The sequence below is a fragment of the Lytechinus variegatus genome, chromosome 13, assembly GCF_018143015.1.
Source record: "Lytechinus variegatus isolate NC3 chromosome 13, Lvar_3.0, whole genome shotgun sequence".
NCBI classification, from domain to species: domain Eukaryota; kingdom Metazoa; phylum Echinodermata; class Echinoidea; order Temnopleuroida; family Toxopneustidae; genus Lytechinus; species Lytechinus variegatus.
The window spans coordinates 35392779-35411965 of NC_054752.1; the positions used below are offsets into that span (position 1 = coordinate 35392779).

A 19187-nucleotide genomic window follows, 5' to 3' on the forward strand; every position below is an offset into this window, starting at 1 on the left:
AATGAACTTAAATTATAGATTACACCAGTATTTTTAAATATAGTTTTACATTTTACTACAATGGGTTGCCCAACTCAGCTTCTCATCAATATGTAGTCCAAGAAACTTGGTGGAGCTTACTTTCACAATATTGACATCATCAAAAATTACACCTCCAGGTAGGTCTCTTACAGAATTACTAAAAAACATATACACTGTAGTTGGTCTTTTGGACACGACAGCTTATTTGCATGGATCCACAAAATAATTTTCTTCAATTCACTATTAACCATGTTAACTGTATCTAATAAAATTTCAGGGTTTTCATGCGAAAAAAATACACTGGCCATCTGCTCTTCCAGAGTTATCAATAGACATTCGCGCCAATCGCTTTCGTGTAAGTAGGACGTCTTCGGCAAAGGTGATCCATACAGCCGGGCCGTATAGCCAGAAACATTTTGTGGTGGGGGGGGGGGAGGGGGTGTACCAGCTAAATTTGCCAACTAAATATTGCGTGACAATGCCAATTCGAGCACAGGGGAGTCTGATGGGGGATGTGCCCCCCTACAATAATATGTAAAAAGATTTTGAATTTTTGGCATTTGGTGAATACTTTAGGTAAATTATACAAAGATATGGAAAAATATTTGCACTGTAAAAATAAACATTTTGGATCAAAATAGAAAGGCTAGTGTGAAGTAGTTGCTAACTTGCAGTATAATGATTTAACCTAATGTGGCGTATCATGGGTCACGGCACGGTGGGGGGGGGGGCACCGGCAAAAATTTTGAGTCACTATGTGAGCGCGCAAATTAAAAGCGCCACGTATAGGCTTATTGACATTTTAGTGGACTGTGGCATTAAACGGATATGTAATGTAGTCACTGATCAAAATGATGCGACAGCGAAGCGCGAGCTGAAAATTTTTTATATTCAGACCTAAAAAGGGACATAATAAGCAATTCTTAAAAAGAATGAAAATACGTATCTGTCTAGCTAAACAAACAATGTGAGCGCGAAGTGCGAGATGAAATATTTGTATTTATTGACCCCAAACAGAGAAAGTTTAAGGACTATTTTTCGGAATCAAATAAGAGAATACACATCTCACCATACTCATCTAATTTGAGTGCAGAGCGCTTGCTGGTTTTGTTAGAAAACATGAAACACTTTTTGTAGCCATTGTAATCATGATTAAAATACGCATCTGACTAATCAAATATTATGAGCGCGAAGCGCGAGCTTAAAATTTAGGAAATTCATACCTGAAGAGAAGCATTTTAAGTCTTGTTTGTAGAAATTTACGAAGACCTTATCTATTTCAATAACAAAATAATGCGAGTGCGAAGTGCGAGCTGAAAAGTTTGTATATATTAACCCTAAACAGGGACATCTTAAGGACTATTTCTTTTTTTAGAATCCATTAAGAGTATACATATCTCACTATAGTCATCTAATGCAAGTGCTAAGTGATTTCTGTTTTTGTTAGGATCACATCCAAACACACGAAGAGCTCTTTGTAGTCATAGTCATAGTATCCCAATAATATCCAAGTCCTTTGGAAGTGCATAGAGACATTATTTATAATTGTGATATGCGCTATGCAAGAACTGTTTATTATTTTTATTATTATCATCATTAGTAGTAATCATGATTATCATTCACATCTCACTAGCGCAAAGTGCGAGCTAAAGATATAAGAAATTCGTATCTGAAGAGGGGCATTCTTAGGCTTGTTTGGCAGGAATCTACTAAGACTATATTTCACTAATCAAATGATGCGAGCGCTAAGCGCGAGCTGGAAATGTTTGATATTTAGATTAGAAAAAGAGACATTTCAAGGACTGATTTTAGGAATTCATGAAGAGCAGACATATTTAATCAATCCACTAATTCGAACGTAAGCACGGACAGGAAATGTTTTATATATGCAGACCTTGAAATGGGGCAATAAAGGAGAATGAAACCATTGGAACAAGATAGCTTGTGTGAAAACAGAAAAATCAAAGAAACAGATCAACAAAAGTTTGAGAAAACTCGGACAAATAATGAGAAAGTTATGAGCATTTGAATATTGCGATCACTAATGCTATGGAGATAGCAAATTGGCAATGCGACAAAGATGTGCGATGTCACTTGTGAACAACTCTCCCCATTACTTTAGTATATTTCACTTGAATTGCCTCTTTTATCACATCTATCCATAGATCATGTGTACTTTCTACATGAGGGTAAGTAATACATATTTTTTAAGAATACATCATGGATAAAGAGTTTGTATCATCATAAGAAAAAGTAAAAAGATACATTTTGAGGGTATTTTATAGTCCAACAAAGGGAAATATATTCATCAGTGACATCACACATCCTTGTCGCATTGCCAATGGGAGGACCTCCATAGCATTAGTGATTGCAATATTCAAATGCTCATAACTTCCTCATTATTTGTCCGATTTTTCTCAAACTTTCTTTCTTATTATTTTATGATTTTTCTGTTTCTACACAAGCCTATTTGTTCCAAAGGTTTCATTCCCCTTTAAGTAGAAGCATATGTCACTATATAATAACTCGAAGTGCGATGAAATATATTTGGTGCATATTGACTTGAAAACAGGACGTTTTAGTACAACATGATTTTTATATCTCGTTAAACTGACAATGCGAGTAAATAGACCATGAGCAAATAATATTTCACAAAGTTATGAAAAATATGTAATGTAACATAACATATATAACATAATATAACATTATAATGTACAATAATTTCTTCTTTCCCACTACGTTTAATTCTTCTCCCTCTTTTTCTCTTTTTTTTTTGGGGGGGGGGGGCAGCCGATGCCCCCCCCGTAGTTACGCCACTGATATAACCCTATATGAATTAACAATATCGAAATCAAAGATTTGTTAATTTTTCATTGACCTTCTTTGCAAGATGTCTCAACTACTAAAATTTTGAGAGTGCTATTGCTAACATGTATATCTCTTTCAGTCAATAAAAATGTTACAGAAATTATTGAAGTTACCTTTATCTTGTATGTTATTCTACATCATATTAACGTCTTGGTTTTGATGACCAAGTTGTTAGCAAGCGATTTAAGTCGGCAGTATCTGTAAGGTCCTTTTCACAGTTCAGGAGTGAGCAGGTTTTGTCCAGTCGCCGGTCTCCCATGCTTGATCTAACATTAAATTGGTGCTGTCATGAGAAGCTTGTAAGCATTACTTCAAGGGCGCCGGAAGCGGGGGGGGGGGGCACTTGCCCCCCCAATAGGCCCTTGATTTTTTTTTTGGGGGGGAGGGGCAAAACGAGATTTTGCCCCCCAATGTACCCCCCTGAAAGTAGAAAAATGATCAATTATTTAAGGACAAAAGTAAAAGAAGGCACTTTTCTGCCTGAAAATTGTCATTTCCATTGTCAAAAATGAAAAAGTTTTGCCCCTGACGGGGCAAATACATTATCACAGTATAAGCCTCGCGTCTTTTGACAAACAGTTCCTCTGTGAAACATACCTTTTATAAGCCCCTTTTCCATCTTATTACAGTGTGATAACGTTTAACCTTTTAATGAATACATTTCAGACTCAAAGCGAATGGCAAATTGATAGTGATCCACCAATGATGCTGGCTGTGTCGTCTAACCAAGGAGATATGATATCTCCTTGGTCTACGCGGTCGCCCAGAAACGCTCAGAAGACCGGACCCGATATCACTAACGCGCGTGAACACTAGTTACTCGAGCAACATAATGGAATCTATGTCATCGCTGTCAAGCCCAGAAACCATAACATCTCGAGAAACTTGTTTCAATTATTTCATTTTCAACTAAATATAAATTGAGTTAATACAGTGATAACAAGTCAGTGCCCTAAAGAAAATACCAAGGTCATTTCAACTCAATATAGACATGTTATCAGAAAATTACACAGAGAATAATCATGTGTAGAGGATTATAATTTATAATTTCTGAAAATGGTGAATCCCTCTCGAAAGCAACTTAAGAGATAATGTTTAGACATGAAAAAAATAAAATCGTCTGTGAAATTGTCTTCTTGACCGGACTCATATTATCCGAGATATGAATACAAATGTAAATAAAGAACATAAAAGAAAAAAAATAAGCGTTACAGTACTGCTCTACTAAAAAAAAATCTTAATATATTTTCACAGCCCCGTATTTTCCTCTATTCCTTTTCATTGGCATGATTGGAAGGCGTTTTGTCTGATACTATTTCAGCTCATATGATATAGCACTTATTTATTTTAGATTCCAAAACTTCTTCCCATTACCTTTTACTAATCAAATCTGATCTCTGGTTCATCCCAGCTTTTGTTATTCATGGACGTTTGCCATGTTTGCAAAAAAAAAAAAAAAAAACCAATCCGGGAGTGGGTGGGGCTGCAAGACCTAAATTTTCGAAGAAACTTAAAGGTCAAGTCCACCTCAGAAAAATGTTGATTTGAATCAATAGAGAAAAATCAGACAAGCACAATGCTGAAAATTTCATCAAAATCGGATGTAAAATAAGAAAGTTATGACATTTCAAAGTTTCGCTTATTTTCAACAAAATAGTTATATGAACGAGCCAGTTACATCCAAATGAGAGAGTCGATGATGTCACTCACTCACTATTTCTTTTTTTTATTGTTTGAATTATACAATATTTCAATTTTTACGAATTTGACAATTAGGACCTCCTTGCCTGAAGCACAAAATGTTTAAATAATGCAATTCCACGTGGTTAGGGAGGAATGAAACTTAATTTTACATGACAATGACGAGAAAATCAAAATATTTCATATTTCATATAATAAAATATAAAAGAAATAGTGAGTGATGTCATCAACTCTCTCATTTGGATGTAACTGACTCGTTCATATAACTATTTTGTTAAAAATAAGCGAAACTTTAAAATGCCATAACTTTCTTATTTTACATCCGATTTTGATGAAATTTTCAGTGTTGTGCTTGTTGAATTTTTCTCTTTTTATTCAAATCAAGTTTTTGTTGGGGTGGACTTGTCCTTTAAGAGCGAGGGGGTTTGTGATGGGGGAGCTTTTGCATTTTCTAGAATTCGTGCACACTTTTGGTGGATTTTGTGAATTTTGCCCTCTCGATTGGCGGCCACGGCTGCGTACGGTCATGCATGTTTGTCATCTTAAAGTCTTTAAAAGGCCTATATTACTTTGGTTTGAAACATTTTCGTTTGCAATAAGGCTTGTAATTTGCTGGAACTGCGACCCTGATCATGAAGAAACACCAGTCTGGGTCAGAAGGGAGGAAACAGAAGGAGCAAAAAGAACACCAAGATTGTTTAATTCTCAAGAAATTTATTTTTTGAATGCTCTTAGAAACGCAACTTTTATACTCCATTTTTACACAAAGTCCTTACCGTGGGGGGGTCCCACAGCCTCTCCCGCTCGATCGCTTTGGCATCTCACGCTGTCAAAAATATTGTGCCCCCTTTGGGATTTTGCCCCCCCCCCAAAAAAAAAAAAAAAAAAAAAAACTAAAAGTGTTCCGGCGCGCCTGCATTACTTAGAACATCTTTGTGTTTTTTTGCCGACTGCAAACTTGTAGACAAGTCTACAAGTTGTAGTCTACAAGTTGTAGACTTTGTCTTCATGAATTTGCCAACTGCAGAGTTACCAGTTTTTAAAGTCTTAATTGTGTTCTCAGGCGCGCCGGAACACTTTCAGTTTTGGGGGGGCAAAATCCCGAAGGGGGCACAATATCTTTGACAGCGTGAGATACCGAAGCGATCGTGCGGGAGAGGGGATTGTAAGGACTTTGTGTAAAAATAGAGTTTAAAAGTTGCGTTTTTTCTAAGAGAATTCAAAAATAAATTTCTTGAGAATTAAACATAGAATTCACTACGAAAGACTATACTCAGTGTTTATGAGAACCTATAAAATCTACGCGCAAAATGTGATTTTTGTGTCTGATCAATTAAATTACGTAATACGCTAATATTGACTCAAAATAACAGAAATTTTTCAGCATTATCCTTTCAGAAATATTATTTATGAACATTTACATACACGGACGACGCGAGAGAGCACAATTATCATAAGTTTCAAGGAGTGTATTAAGTAGAAGAAGCGTAACAACAGAAACAACATACATTCTAATAAATGTCTTTTCAAATTCAAAATGTCATACTGTTCTGACGTGGCAGACGTCGATAAGCACTTATATCCCCACTTTATGCAAATCATTTCTGAACTCAGCATTGGAGATAGTCAGTCCCTGATTATCCATGCATAGGCAAAACGTTTCATATTCTGTAACTGGAGGAAAAAATAAATATGACCTGCTTAATTATTGTCTAACAATTTTAAACTTTTCTGAAAATTTATAACATTACTCGATTTATGTGTTTCCTTTGGCATGTTTTGTATGGCTGGGAAGCACTTTTGGATGACCCCTTCAAAATCTTCTTTTTTCTTTACATATTTTCTGGGGAAAATGTGACCATAACTAGGAAATGATGAATATCAAATTCCAGGAAATATTCATTAGTAAATAATCATGAATTAACAAACTACGGCAGTTAATAATGTACATTATTTAGAAGAAAACAATTACATTCCAATAGCAAATATGGTTGTCGGAACACCAAGTGGAGTTTTCGAAAAAGTGGATAGAGGAAGAAGTGAAATTGATAGGAGGAAGTGGACAGTTGATAGTCGAGTAATTTTTTGTTCAAATGAGCGTAGTCCTGATAAAGACAGTAAACCAGAAAAGGTCGAAGACTTGAAGAGGCTTGATTAGTTGATAGATGAGTACTCCATTCGCCGACTCAAGCTAGCATCTTCTCATTTATCCAATAAGCAACTACTCAAGCCTCATATAACTCTTTAAACTTTTCGGTTTTACAGCTATTTTCCGATTCCATATATGTTGCTCGAGTAACTATAGCGTTCACGCGCGTTAGTGATATCGGGTCCGGGGAGCATTTCATGAAAGGACTTGTCGGACGTTTTATCCGCCAAGTCCTGTTTTATCCGACAGTTGCTATGGTAACAATTAATGCTTCTCAACCAATCAGAATATAGGAGACGAAAGTTGTCAGATCTGACAATTTGTCAGACGAAAATATTGATGAAACACCACCCCGGTCTGAGCGTTTCTGGGCGACCGCGCGTTTGTTAGCCGACACAGCATTGGTGAACCACTTTCAATTTGCCATTCGGTTTTAGTCTGAAATGTATTCATTAAAAGGATACACGTTATCACACTGTAATAAGATGGAAAAGGCGCTTATCAAAGGTATGTTTCACAGAGGGACATATTCGTCAAAAGACATAAGGCTTACTATGATGTGTAATTGCCCCGTCAGGGGCGAAATTTTTTCATTTTTGACAATGGAAATGACAATTCTTAGGCAGGAAAGTGCCTTCATCGTTTACTTTTGTCCTTAAATAATATGATTTTTTTTACTTTTAGGGGGGCACATTGGGGGGGGGGGCAAAATCTCGTTTTGCCCCCCAAAAATTTTCGTTGGGGGGGCAAGTGCCCCCCCTGCCCCCCCGCTTCCGGCGCCCTTGATTGTGTTCTGTTCTTTTCAGATCTGAAACGGGGCAGTACTTGTACGTCATTTTGCTGACTGGTAGAGTGTAAAGTGTTCTGCCACTTTAATAGGCCCACTTTATAAATTGCCAACTGAACTTTGGCTTTGATTATTCAATTTAAAGCTTGGAAATTCATCCCATCCCATATTTATTTACCTAGTCTTGCATCTAATATTATACAAAACTACACTCTTAAAACAAATCAGTAAAATTGACTAGACCATAGTCAGCTAGGAGCAACTGATATGGCAATCACTGATATTCACATTTCTAACCTATATTCTAGTCAGAAATAACTCTGTTCTAGTAAAATATGACTAGAAAATAGTCAAATATGACTAGAATAACAGTTGCACCTAGCTGACCCTATTAACTAATCATTTTTGACTGATTTGTTTTTAGAGTGTATATATGTCCCGGGGGGGGGGGGCCACTTCCATTCACGAGTGGATACCATGCGCGACCATGGGGTCTCAAAAAGCACCCTAAACACGTAATTTCCATATTCTAAAAATGCACCCCTTAACAAGTATTGGCGTGTGAAACCCTACCCTTAACAAGTATTGGAAACAAAATGATACTCTTGGCAAATATTCTCTGAAATGAACCCCTAAACAAGTACAGGAATATTTTATTGTTACGGGTCCTTCGGTCGTCTGCTTTACCTTATTTGGTTTAGTACGACCCCACTTCTACAACTCGCGCAAATCGGACTCTAAACACGAAGTGTTGGGGCAAAAAGGACATCCTTTATAAAACATTTTAATTTTGTTTTAACATCCCAGCAAATTCGACCCTAAACACGTAATGTTCCTAGCGAATTAATAGATACCCTTTTTTCATTATTTTTGTGTTTTTGACACCCTTATCACGTTACGTACGTAACGTGCCCTATCGTGAAAAAGACATCCTTTTTACGTGTTTTTTTGGTCGCGCATGGTATCCACTCGTCAATGTAAGTGGCCCCTCCGGGATATATGTTTGTTAAATCGTCAACAATAAGTGGTATAATTTGCAAACTCATAAGATTATTTATATTGGGGGGAGGCCCTTGGCTTACTTTGTGCGTTATTATAGCTGTATCTGTTTTGTCCTTTGTATTTTGCCGACTAGTAGGGCTCTAAGCCTGGCTACATTCGGACTGGGATTTGCCAACTGGTTGTCTTTACTCTATAAGTCGTAACCTTCTTCGAAGTTAGTACCCCTATTTTCTCTCCTTTTTCTTTCTTTCTTTCTTTCTTTCTTTCTTTCTCTCTCTCCTTTCTTTTTTCTCTTCCTTTTTCTCCCCTATCCTCCATTTTGCCGACTGCCATGAATGTTGGGGGGGGGGGGGTGTCACATCCCCATACCCCCCCTCTAGCTACGGCCCTGGTTACGCCTCTGTGTATGCTGAGAATAAACGTCAGCCAGAAGTTTACTGTTATGTCTCCACGCATGCAGTGTATGGATATGACTTTTGTGTCTCCTTATTCTTTGGCGAGTCTTGAAGTTATAGCGTTCTTTTTCAAACTTCTCCGATTTACCTGATTATACCTGCAGTTCCTTTCATGTATATCAAATACGGTACTTTTGTGGTATAAATTAAGGGATTAATGTTTTTCAAACTTCCCGATTTACCTGTATATTTAAATATACATTTGGCATTGAGGTTGGCTAGGCCTACCTGCAGTTCCGTCCTTTTTCTTTTTAGCAGATACGTTACTGGATTAATGTTTTCATAAATTGCCTTTTTCATCTGTATGAACGCATATATATGATATCTCCGATATTATTCATATGAATTGAAAAATGATACAAAATATATGGCTTCTAATAGAATGGCTTCCAATTTGCCCTCCAAAGGGGCACAATAATTCAGGGCTCTAAAATTTTACTTCCTTAAAGGGATGGTCCGGGCTGAAAGAATTTATAGCTTAATAAATAAGAGTAGAATTCACTATAAGCAAAATGCCCAAAAATGTCATCTAAACAGGATAACAAATAACAAAGTTATTGAATTTTTAAGTTTAGCAATATTTTGTGAAAAAACAGTCGTCATGAATATTCATTAAGTGGGCTGATGATGTCACATCCCCACTTGTTCTTTTGTAATTTATTATATGAAATTAGGTTTATTCAACTTTTTCCTCCAAGAACGAGAAAAATTGGATCGACTATGGATTTAGTGCATTAGGTATTGCTGCAACTTATTTCATTATAAGGGAGACATTATTCACACAAGTATGAAATAATGAAAAATATGATTTTATGTATAAGAAAACGGAAAGTGGGGATGTGACATCATCAGCCCACCTAGTGAATATTCATGATGACTGTTTTCACCAAATATTGCTAAAATTTAAACTTCAATAACTTTATTATTTGTTATCCGATTTTCATGTTAATTTCGGTATTTTGCTCAGTGAATTCTACTCTATGTATTAAGATATAAATATTTTCAGCCCGGATCATCCCTTTAAATTCACTAGCCAATCACTTCCACCATCCGGATGTCGACAAAAGTGATGCAATAATACTGATGCAATCATCCAATGAAGTCTTGGATTAAGACAATTTTTTGAACAATTAAGTGATCAGTTTGGACATTATTTTTTGCAGTCTTACCCAGATTCTTAAAATGAAAATTGCTTGTAACAGTAAGGTAAGGACGAATTTTCTTCGCAAGTATTGCAGTTCATGTTATCACTTATTCTTAGTTTGAATTTAGAATATTGTAAACAAATCGAAAATAAGTTTAATCTCAAAGACTAAGCCACATGTGTGTTTACAAGCAGAATAGCAGCGCACGTGCGTGCACATATATGCCATCGGCATCACGCCGGCATATTGTTGTTCTTGTCAGTCGTTCCGCAACCTGTTCCTGGTTATATTCCTTAGTTACAGTGAATTCTTCTTTATTACAGTAAGTTATTACAACTAAACTGCCATTAAACGATTACATTTATGTTGTTCATGTATTAAGAAATATGTTCTGAATTGTTTGTGCAAATACAGATTGGAATATTGCAGAGACGGGAAATGATCATTGTCACCTCGTCCTCGCTCGGCTGGGCCGGGCTCGGTTGTCTTGTAGTTGTACGGCCTCCTCTCGAGCTCTCTCTCATTGGGCGGAGGGGGTGGGGCGGCTGGGGCCGGGGTAAGTGATGGGTGGAGCGTGCTTGGCGGAGACTCATATGTTTACTTTTGTTTATGTGTATGTTTTGTTTATTATGAATTCCTCTGATTATTTTGAGAACTGCTGTTGACTGCTGTAAACGAAAAAACTAGAAAAAGTAGAATTTTAATTTGTCATGAGGACGAATTAATGAGGTGAACTCTCTGCAGCCCTGTATAAGTCTGATCACCATGTTTATTGAGATCAATATGATTATGATTATCATGATGAAAACTGAACTTTTCTTACGAAAAGAATGTGTTTCAAATTCCTACCCTTGAAAAAGAACGAACTGAGAAAATTGTGTGAAAAGGTTTAACAGTTAGGTCATACACATGCCGGTACATGTTTATTAAAAAGGGATTTTAATCGCTTTTTTTGTGCAATATTTTAACTTATACCGTACCTTAAAATGGTCATAAAGGATCATTTGCGAAATGTTGAAAAGAAAAAAATCTCACGTTCACCCTTGGGTTCGAACCATGGACCCTAAGAACACAAGTCTGATGCGTTACCAATTGAGCAGCACTGTTTCCCATAGACATTACACATTTATAAGCAAATTAAGAGGATCTCAAATCCAATTTTGCAAGTGAAATACAGGCATGATCCCGGCATCTGATAGGAAAATGGAGACAGCATTTATATTAGCTTAGAATCTCAGCTACAACATACTCACAGCTCAGAGAAAACTGACAAGAATAAAAGTAGATATGGCTCGCGAAATAGACAAATGTAGAATCCAGTTTTAAGAAAAAGTCATTTTACATACATGTAGAGATTACACACATAATGAGCAAAAATGACATGCCTCTTGAAATAGCATATTTTTAGGATGATCCTTTCTTAAAATGTGAATAAAGCCAAAACATTAGAAAGAATATATCCTCAGCTACAACATATAAAATAGCGAAAATTGACCAATATTTACGGAGTTAGAGTCAAATTTGCATAACTATGATGACGTCATAAGGAGTAAAATGGAAATTTGAGTTCCGACGCCATTTTGATGACGTCATGATAAAACTTAGGGTAAAATGTGGCATGACATCATATTTCCCATCCATACTCCATTCAAATATGACAAAAAAAATGGGGGTCAACGGACCTCCTAAAGAGCTATAATGAATTTTGTATAGGCATGTTTTTGCACATATATTGCCTATATGCTGGTTAGTGCGCGAGTGCTGCAAACTTTGAAAGAGGCTAATTCCATCACTACTTGTTGTAGAAGGTTGATCAAGGTATCAAATTATTCAGAATATTATTGATGCATTGATATAAAAAAAATGGTGATTCTATGTTGCATAGTGCTGCAACGCGTGAAAACGCGTGCGTAACCGTGTGTGCATGCAAATTCTTTAAATGATTATAATGACCTGATTCATACTCTACTGTGGTCAAAAAATGATTTTGAGCATTTTTAAATTTTGATGCGTGGTCGTGACCTTTACATGACCTTTGATGACATGGACAGTTGACCCTTGACCTGAAATTAATGTGATGTAAATGTTGTTAATTTGATAATGAAGATATGATTGATAATGTAATTTTACAAAATTGCATCTAGATGATGTCATGGTGACCTTTTGACCTTGAACTGTACATCACATGATAAGTCCCCATACATGTATCTGATGATATCTTGAAGATAATTGATGATGTAGATTTGGAGATTTTGTGCTAACACAAAAAGGGCGGAAAAATAAAAATAAATAAAGAAATAAAAAAGAAAATTCGTAAGAAATTAATAGTTGATCTGTCGATTGACAGATCACCTAAAAATCATGATGAGGGGCCAGGGGCAAATAAGTTTAGTTTATGTCTAGCTCATTGACAGATTGATTCATAATTATCGGTCATATTCTTTGTGATTTCCCGGACATCACTTATTCTCCCAGTAAAAACTTGATGAAGACATCACTTCCCAATCCACAATACAAACAAAACTCGACATCAAAGTTATATAAACTTTTGATTAGAATAATGATCATTTAAAATGAATTCTGATTCAATTTTGTTAATGTCTGATTTTGTGGTCGTAAGTATTATAAAAAAAAAATAGCTACATGATGTAGTTAGAACTAGACCCTATACAATAATGTAGACCTGGTTCCATGACATTTGCTCTGGCGACAATTACTACACTACAATTATTCCACACACTGAATGCAGTGCCTATCATGCCTATATAACTTCAACCCTTGATTTACAATATAATAATGATAATAGGCGTTTATACAGTGCCATCTATCTTGAAATATTCTATTCCGAGGCGCAATGTTATTATTATTATTACCCCGGCTTTAGCTCAAGCTGGTCATGTAAACCTAGCATAAAAATTAAAACCCTATGGAGCGTTGTGGCCCAGTGGATAAGTCTCCACACTTTGAAACTGGGTTGTGGGTTCGAATCCCAGCCGTGGCGTAATTTTTTCTTTGGCAAGAAATTTATCCACATTGAGCTGCACTCGACCCAGATGAGGTGAATGGGTACCCGGTAGGATTTTTCTTTGAGCGCTTTAGCGCCTATTAATACGGTGGCTCAGCTACAGCCGAGGTAATATATGATACCATGTACAGTGGCGTACCTAGGATATTCCACGGGGGGGGGGGGGCATAACCGTCCGCCAAAAATTTGATAAGCAAAAAAAAAGTCTTCAATCACAAATAAAGGATTTCGTACCAGAAAAAAATTTGACAACCAAAAAAAAAGGTCTTCAAGGTCATCAGGGGGGAAGGTCTTTCAAGCTCCCTCTGCCCCCCACCCCAACCCCCCCCGTAGGTATGCTAGTCTAGTGACCATGTATCAAAGTGCAGTTATAGTATAATTTCCCTGGCACAACAATAGTGTTTGCTGAGATCCCCTTCCTGAGTTGGTCAACCTTGACCATATGACTATTCTGCATGGGAGATGCACGTGTGTGTTACATGGCAGGTGGATGTGGGGACAACAGGAGAGGTGAAAGTCACCTTCACTTTTTAAGCCATAGTTTGGGAAATGAATTGATAAGCTTCAAGAGCATAAAGATGCTATTTTTCAAGCCTCTTTATATTGTCATAATTTACCCACAAATAACTCAGGGACTTAGTGAAAGCCCATTTGGATGATAAAACAACTATTCGTTACTCAATACATTCATACCACACTGACTTAGTAGATCTAAAAACAAGTTCTTTCCTTTCCAAAAAAAATATTTCAAAATCAGTTAAGGCTTAAAAAAATTTAAGAAAAAAAAACTGAAAAATAGAGAAGATGATACACCATTTGTTTACGGTAAATGAAAAAAAATATTGTTGGCCATTGTTTGTACAAGAACATTAAAAAATGAGTTTGCAAGTGGCACTCCATTGAAGTGACAAGATGGCATTGCATTGTGTAAAGGGTTATGTTAGCATAATTATTATTTCTGGCCCTTATTAAATGTCAACTTTACTCAAAGAAAATTGTTTATTTGATTCATTAAAGGAAAATCAACCAGCATTACACTGAAAATTTCATCAAAATCAGTTGTAAATTAAGAAAAAACTGACATTTTAAAGTTTATATTTTTCACAAAGCAGTTTGACATGCACAACTCAGCTAGTGATACATGTATAAGCCAGTTCGTAGTTCCTTTCTGCGCATGATCAGAGGAAGGTCATTTTTACTAAAGTGACATGGCGGTTTAAAATCTAATGAGATAAGCACCAACTTTGATGTCTTGATTATTCTTTTGAATTTTGTACTTTCATGTACATCCACAAAAAACAACACTGGTATTTCACAGATTGCCAAGTACATTGTGCAACATGCTGCATTCAAAATACAGTGTAGGAATGCAACAAATACCTTCAAAAGTGTTCATTGGTGTGCTATTCTCGTCACCTGGTCTATTCACTTACTTCATCCTGCTATGTGAGGCATGCTTACGTAATATCTTGCTTTGAAATCTGCCTATCATAATGAAAGAAATGAAAGGTCATTTGACCAAAACTGTCCCTGAAGTAACTACGAACTGGTCTATTCAAATGAGAGAGTTGTTGTAATTTACTCACTATTTCTTTTTTTTTTTATTGTTTGAATAAAAAGATATATTTGAATTTTAACAGACATCTGGGACCATTTTGACTGAACCACAAAATATTAAAACAATAGTAATTCCATCAAGGGAGGAATAAACATTGTTTCACATGACAATGGGTGATTTCAAGTACGGTGTTCGGTGTTGGTGTTGAGAGTGTAAAAAGTCCGCTGAACCGAGCTCCAACACCGAGCTGAGTTCAGGGAAACGATACCGGTTGCTAAATCATCTCAACTTCACGCGAGAAGTCTCGGTGCTGGGTTTAGCAGACGATATTCAACACCATTCTTCAACATGAACTGCCGGAAATACTTGAAATCACCCAATGAATAAGGAGGAAAATTTAAATAAATATGACATATTTCAATACAAATGAAATAATGAGTGGTTGATGCTGTACAAACTATGGATTATTTTGCATCAAATTTCGATGAAACTTTCACTGTTATGCTTGTTTGATTTTTCTCTTTTTATTCAAATCAACTTACTCATCCTCTAATTTCCAGGGTTTTTTTTTTTGAGGGAAAGGCATATTGACAAATGCTGACACTGTCAGTCACATTATTGTTGATTTATCAGTGTTACAGGGTTGGAACTTTCTGTCAAGTTTGTTCAGTGAATTTAACAACCAAAGCTTTAAAGTACACTGTAGTCCTGTAGCTGAACCAAACAGGAGTTTACTGAACTTGGCACTTCCGAACCAAACCAAAGGGAAAACAAGGGCTTGGTTTGGTTTGGTATAAATGTCCAGCTTATTGATTTTGCCCAGTGTCAATGACCAAAATTAAGTTTGGTAGGGAACGCCATGAATTTTAGTCATGATAAACATGTTTATTTGTGTCAAAATTAGAATTTTCCACACAAAATATTTTCTAAATCTACTAGTAAATCTTCTGCATTTTTTTTATTGTACTGTATTGTAATTATAGGACGGGACGTATTATGGTATCATGCTCGGTGTCCGTCCATCTGCCCGTCAGCTTTTCATTGTAAACGTGATAACTTCAGTTTGACTTAACCTACATTGTAGGCTCATATAACTTGGTGTGTATGACACTAGCATAAATCCCAGGAAGCCTAATGATTTTGAGGTCAAAAGGTCAAGGTCAAGACTCATCTTACCATACCACAGCCCTTGTATATAGGCCTACGCAATATCAAAACTTCAGTTTGATTTAACCTAGGCTCATATTATTTGGATTGTATGATACTAGCATGAATCCCATTATGCCTATTGATTTGAGGTCAAAAGTTCAAAGGTCAAGGTCACACTGACATGTTTTCATCTTACCCTTCTGCAATCCTTGTAAACGCAGTAACTTCACTTAACTTAGGCTCATATTATTTGGTGTATATGGATCCCAGGATGCCTATTGATTTTGAGGTCAAAAGGTCAAGATCACAGTGACATGTTTTCATCTTACCCTTCTGAAGTCCTTCTTAAGGCAATAACTATAGTTGAACTTAACCTAGGCTCTTATAATTTGGTGTGTGTGATACTACATTGTACATGTAGCATAGATCCCAGCAATTCTATTGGTTTTGAGTGCAAAGGTCAAAGGTGAAGTCGTCGTCTTCCACTTTTCTTGCTTGACCAATAACTCCATTTTCCGCATTACAGGCGGGCGTATTACATGTATGTGCTCACCTTGGCGACACTTTTATTTAACCATAAATTTACCTTTTCCTTCTTAAATATGATGAAATTTAGAATCTGTAGTTCTGTACAAGCCCATCTTGATAAGGTTGTGGACACCGTCATCAAAATTTGACTTTGCTGTGAAGTGTAATATTAATTTTTATTTTCATTTCATTTCAGGTCGAAAAGTGAATTGAAGATGTGTGGTATTTGGGCATTGTTTGGGAGTGATGTGGATGTCCACAGACATCTAGGTAGTGCATTAAAGATTGAACACCGCGGTCCTGATTCGTTTCGGGTTGAGAGCATCCCAAAGTTTAACAACTGCTGTCTGTGTTTTCATCGTCTGGCCATCGTTGGTAACATTTTTGGGATGCAGCCGCTCCGCATCAATGGATTCCCTCATCTCACATTGCTCTATAATGGAGAGATCTACAACTATCGTAAGGTATTAAGTGCTATTCTGGTTTATTACATACAATGTACTGTAAGTGTATTTGATCTACTTCTAAGATGATCTCATTCTATATGAGATAAACCCATTGGGCCTGCTATCTACAGGGGCCACAGAACCACACTTTTTTCGAAAATCATATACATGTACAAAAACATAACCATCTGGGGCCCGTTGCATAAAACTTTTTACCTGAGAAAACTCAGGTTGTTTTTACCAGAGTTTTTGCCCTGTGTTAAAGTCAATGGCAGAAATCAGACTAACCTTAGTTTCCAGTTTTTACCAGAGTTTTCTCAGGTAAAAAGTTTTATGCAACAGGCCCCTGATTGTGATTTTTTGCATGGTCAGCCTCCTCCCTTTCAGCTCAGCCCCCTTAAAGACCGTTCCGCGGTCTATTTGCTTTATTACTGTTTGATAGACACTTGGTCTAATACCCGCTTAGTCTAATTCTCATTTTGTCTTATACCAAATTTTCACTTTTCAGTGAATATTCTGGACAAAATGGTAATTAGACCAAGTGATCAGTAAACCAAAAGGTTGTAGAACAAGTATGATAAGACCATAGGGTTATGGAATGAGATGAATGCAGATGAAGCAGATGTAGACCCAGCAATTTTCTTCTATTCTTATTTGTGTTTTCAAAGCTTTATAGAGAGTGTGTTGGAGGTTGCAAATCTACTTGCAGTTTAAGGAAAACATTATGTATCTATCGTGTACTCTTTGCATACGTGTTTCATAAGCTCTATATTCATCGAGCATGCATCCCTCAACTGTGATTTCATTGTTCGCCCATTTTGTCTATTGTCTGGAGTGGATGAAAACGGATGGAGCAACTCTGAAATTTTACCTGTCCGCTGTATGCGTTATGAATATGTTTTGTGTCTGTTGGCAAGAGGGACCAGGCCTTTACAGAAAATTGACTCTCTTTTTATCATCTGTTGGTACAATGTGAAGTATTTCAAACCTTGACTCACACTCCTGCTTGACATTCAAAGGCTAACCTTATTTTTATTGAGTCCGAATTCATGTGTTTTTCAATATATGATGCAAAGTTGTGAATCATAAACGGGAAAAAGTTTATGGGTGTTTTTCATTTATCTGCCTTAAGTACCAACACATGGAAACAATTATTACTTTTTTCAGGTGCACTATGGCCAAAAAAGAAATAGGAAAAGAAAAACACAGGTGCAGGCTGGCAGAAAAAAGTTCACAATTAATGAACTGTAATCTAGAACAAGCAAGAGGAAATATTACATACTTACGATGATAAGTGTACAATGTATATTATCAATGAATTAAATGGTACAAATGAACAAATATATGGTAGACCTTGATACATACTAGCAGACTAGTACTCTAATTATGATATCATTTTGTTATCATTATTGTTGTTATTATTAATAGTATTATAATTATTATTCAGCCAAAAAAAAAACCTATATAGACAAAGGAATGAAATTGACATAATGCTGTATACATTTGCCTTGGAAAGTTGGGGACAAATAAAAGTAAACTAAATTTACCTTCCATCCCTATTCCAAGGGGAAGAAAGAATATAATGGTGGAACTATCATAATTGTATACACAATGATTGATCTTTAATTGATTTACAAATCAATATTTTTTTAATGACAGCTGAGTGAGGTGTATGGTTTCCCAATGCAAAGCAGTGTTGATGGTGAGATTCTTCTACATCTATATATCAGAGGAGGTATAGAGTATGCAGCTTCAATGGCCGATGGTGTCTTTGCTATGTGCATTGTTGATACAGCAAACAGACAGGTATTATATTGCTATTGATTGACTACCACCACTGCAACTATTCCCAACCAATGTAATTAGATAGCACATGTTACAATAAAAGAATAATGGTACAAAATAAAGATCAGTCTGGAAACAAATATTGAGGTGTTTTAAAGTGAAGTACAACAGCCTATATCAGTATAATGTTGAAAATAGTGTAAAATGCTGAAAATTATGGTTAAAGCTGACATTTTCTTGTAACACCTAGATATATCTACAATTAAATAATATATTTATCAGGACTACTAATGTCACACTTAATTTATGATGTCTGAACCCCCCCCCCAATGAACTTGGCAAAATTAATTATTTTCTATCCCTTTCATGTCACCGATTTGAAACAAAAAATGTAACAAGATACACGTTATTACTGGTATTGGCTTTATTTTACAGTGGACAAAATGGTCTTAGGTAACTTGAGTAAAGTTTGATTGGTATCATGTCTGAATGTTTTTTGTGAATCGTCTTTCCACACCAATTAACAATATTTTTCTTTGAAATAGCATGCATTACTGATGTGTGAATC

General features: G+C 36.2%; 1 protein-coding gene across 1 annotated transcript in view; it reads left to right on the top strand.

Moving 5' to 3' along the window:
* The first annotated feature begins 10348 nt into the window (after positions 1–10348).
* The window catches only part of LOC121426071 (asparagine synthetase [glutamine-hydrolyzing]-like), a 28114-nt gene continuing 19275 nt past the window's right edge, over positions 10349–19187 (top strand). Inside the window, exons 1-3 of the mRNA XM_041622219.1 lie at positions 10349–10450; positions 16585–16852; positions 18494–18640. Of these exons, the coding sequence (XP_041478153.1) occupies positions 10350–10450; positions 16585–16852; positions 18494–18640 (516 nt within the window). The 5' untranslated portion in view covers position 10349. The remainder of the gene's footprint in view (positions 10451–16584; positions 16853–18493; positions 18641–19187) is intronic.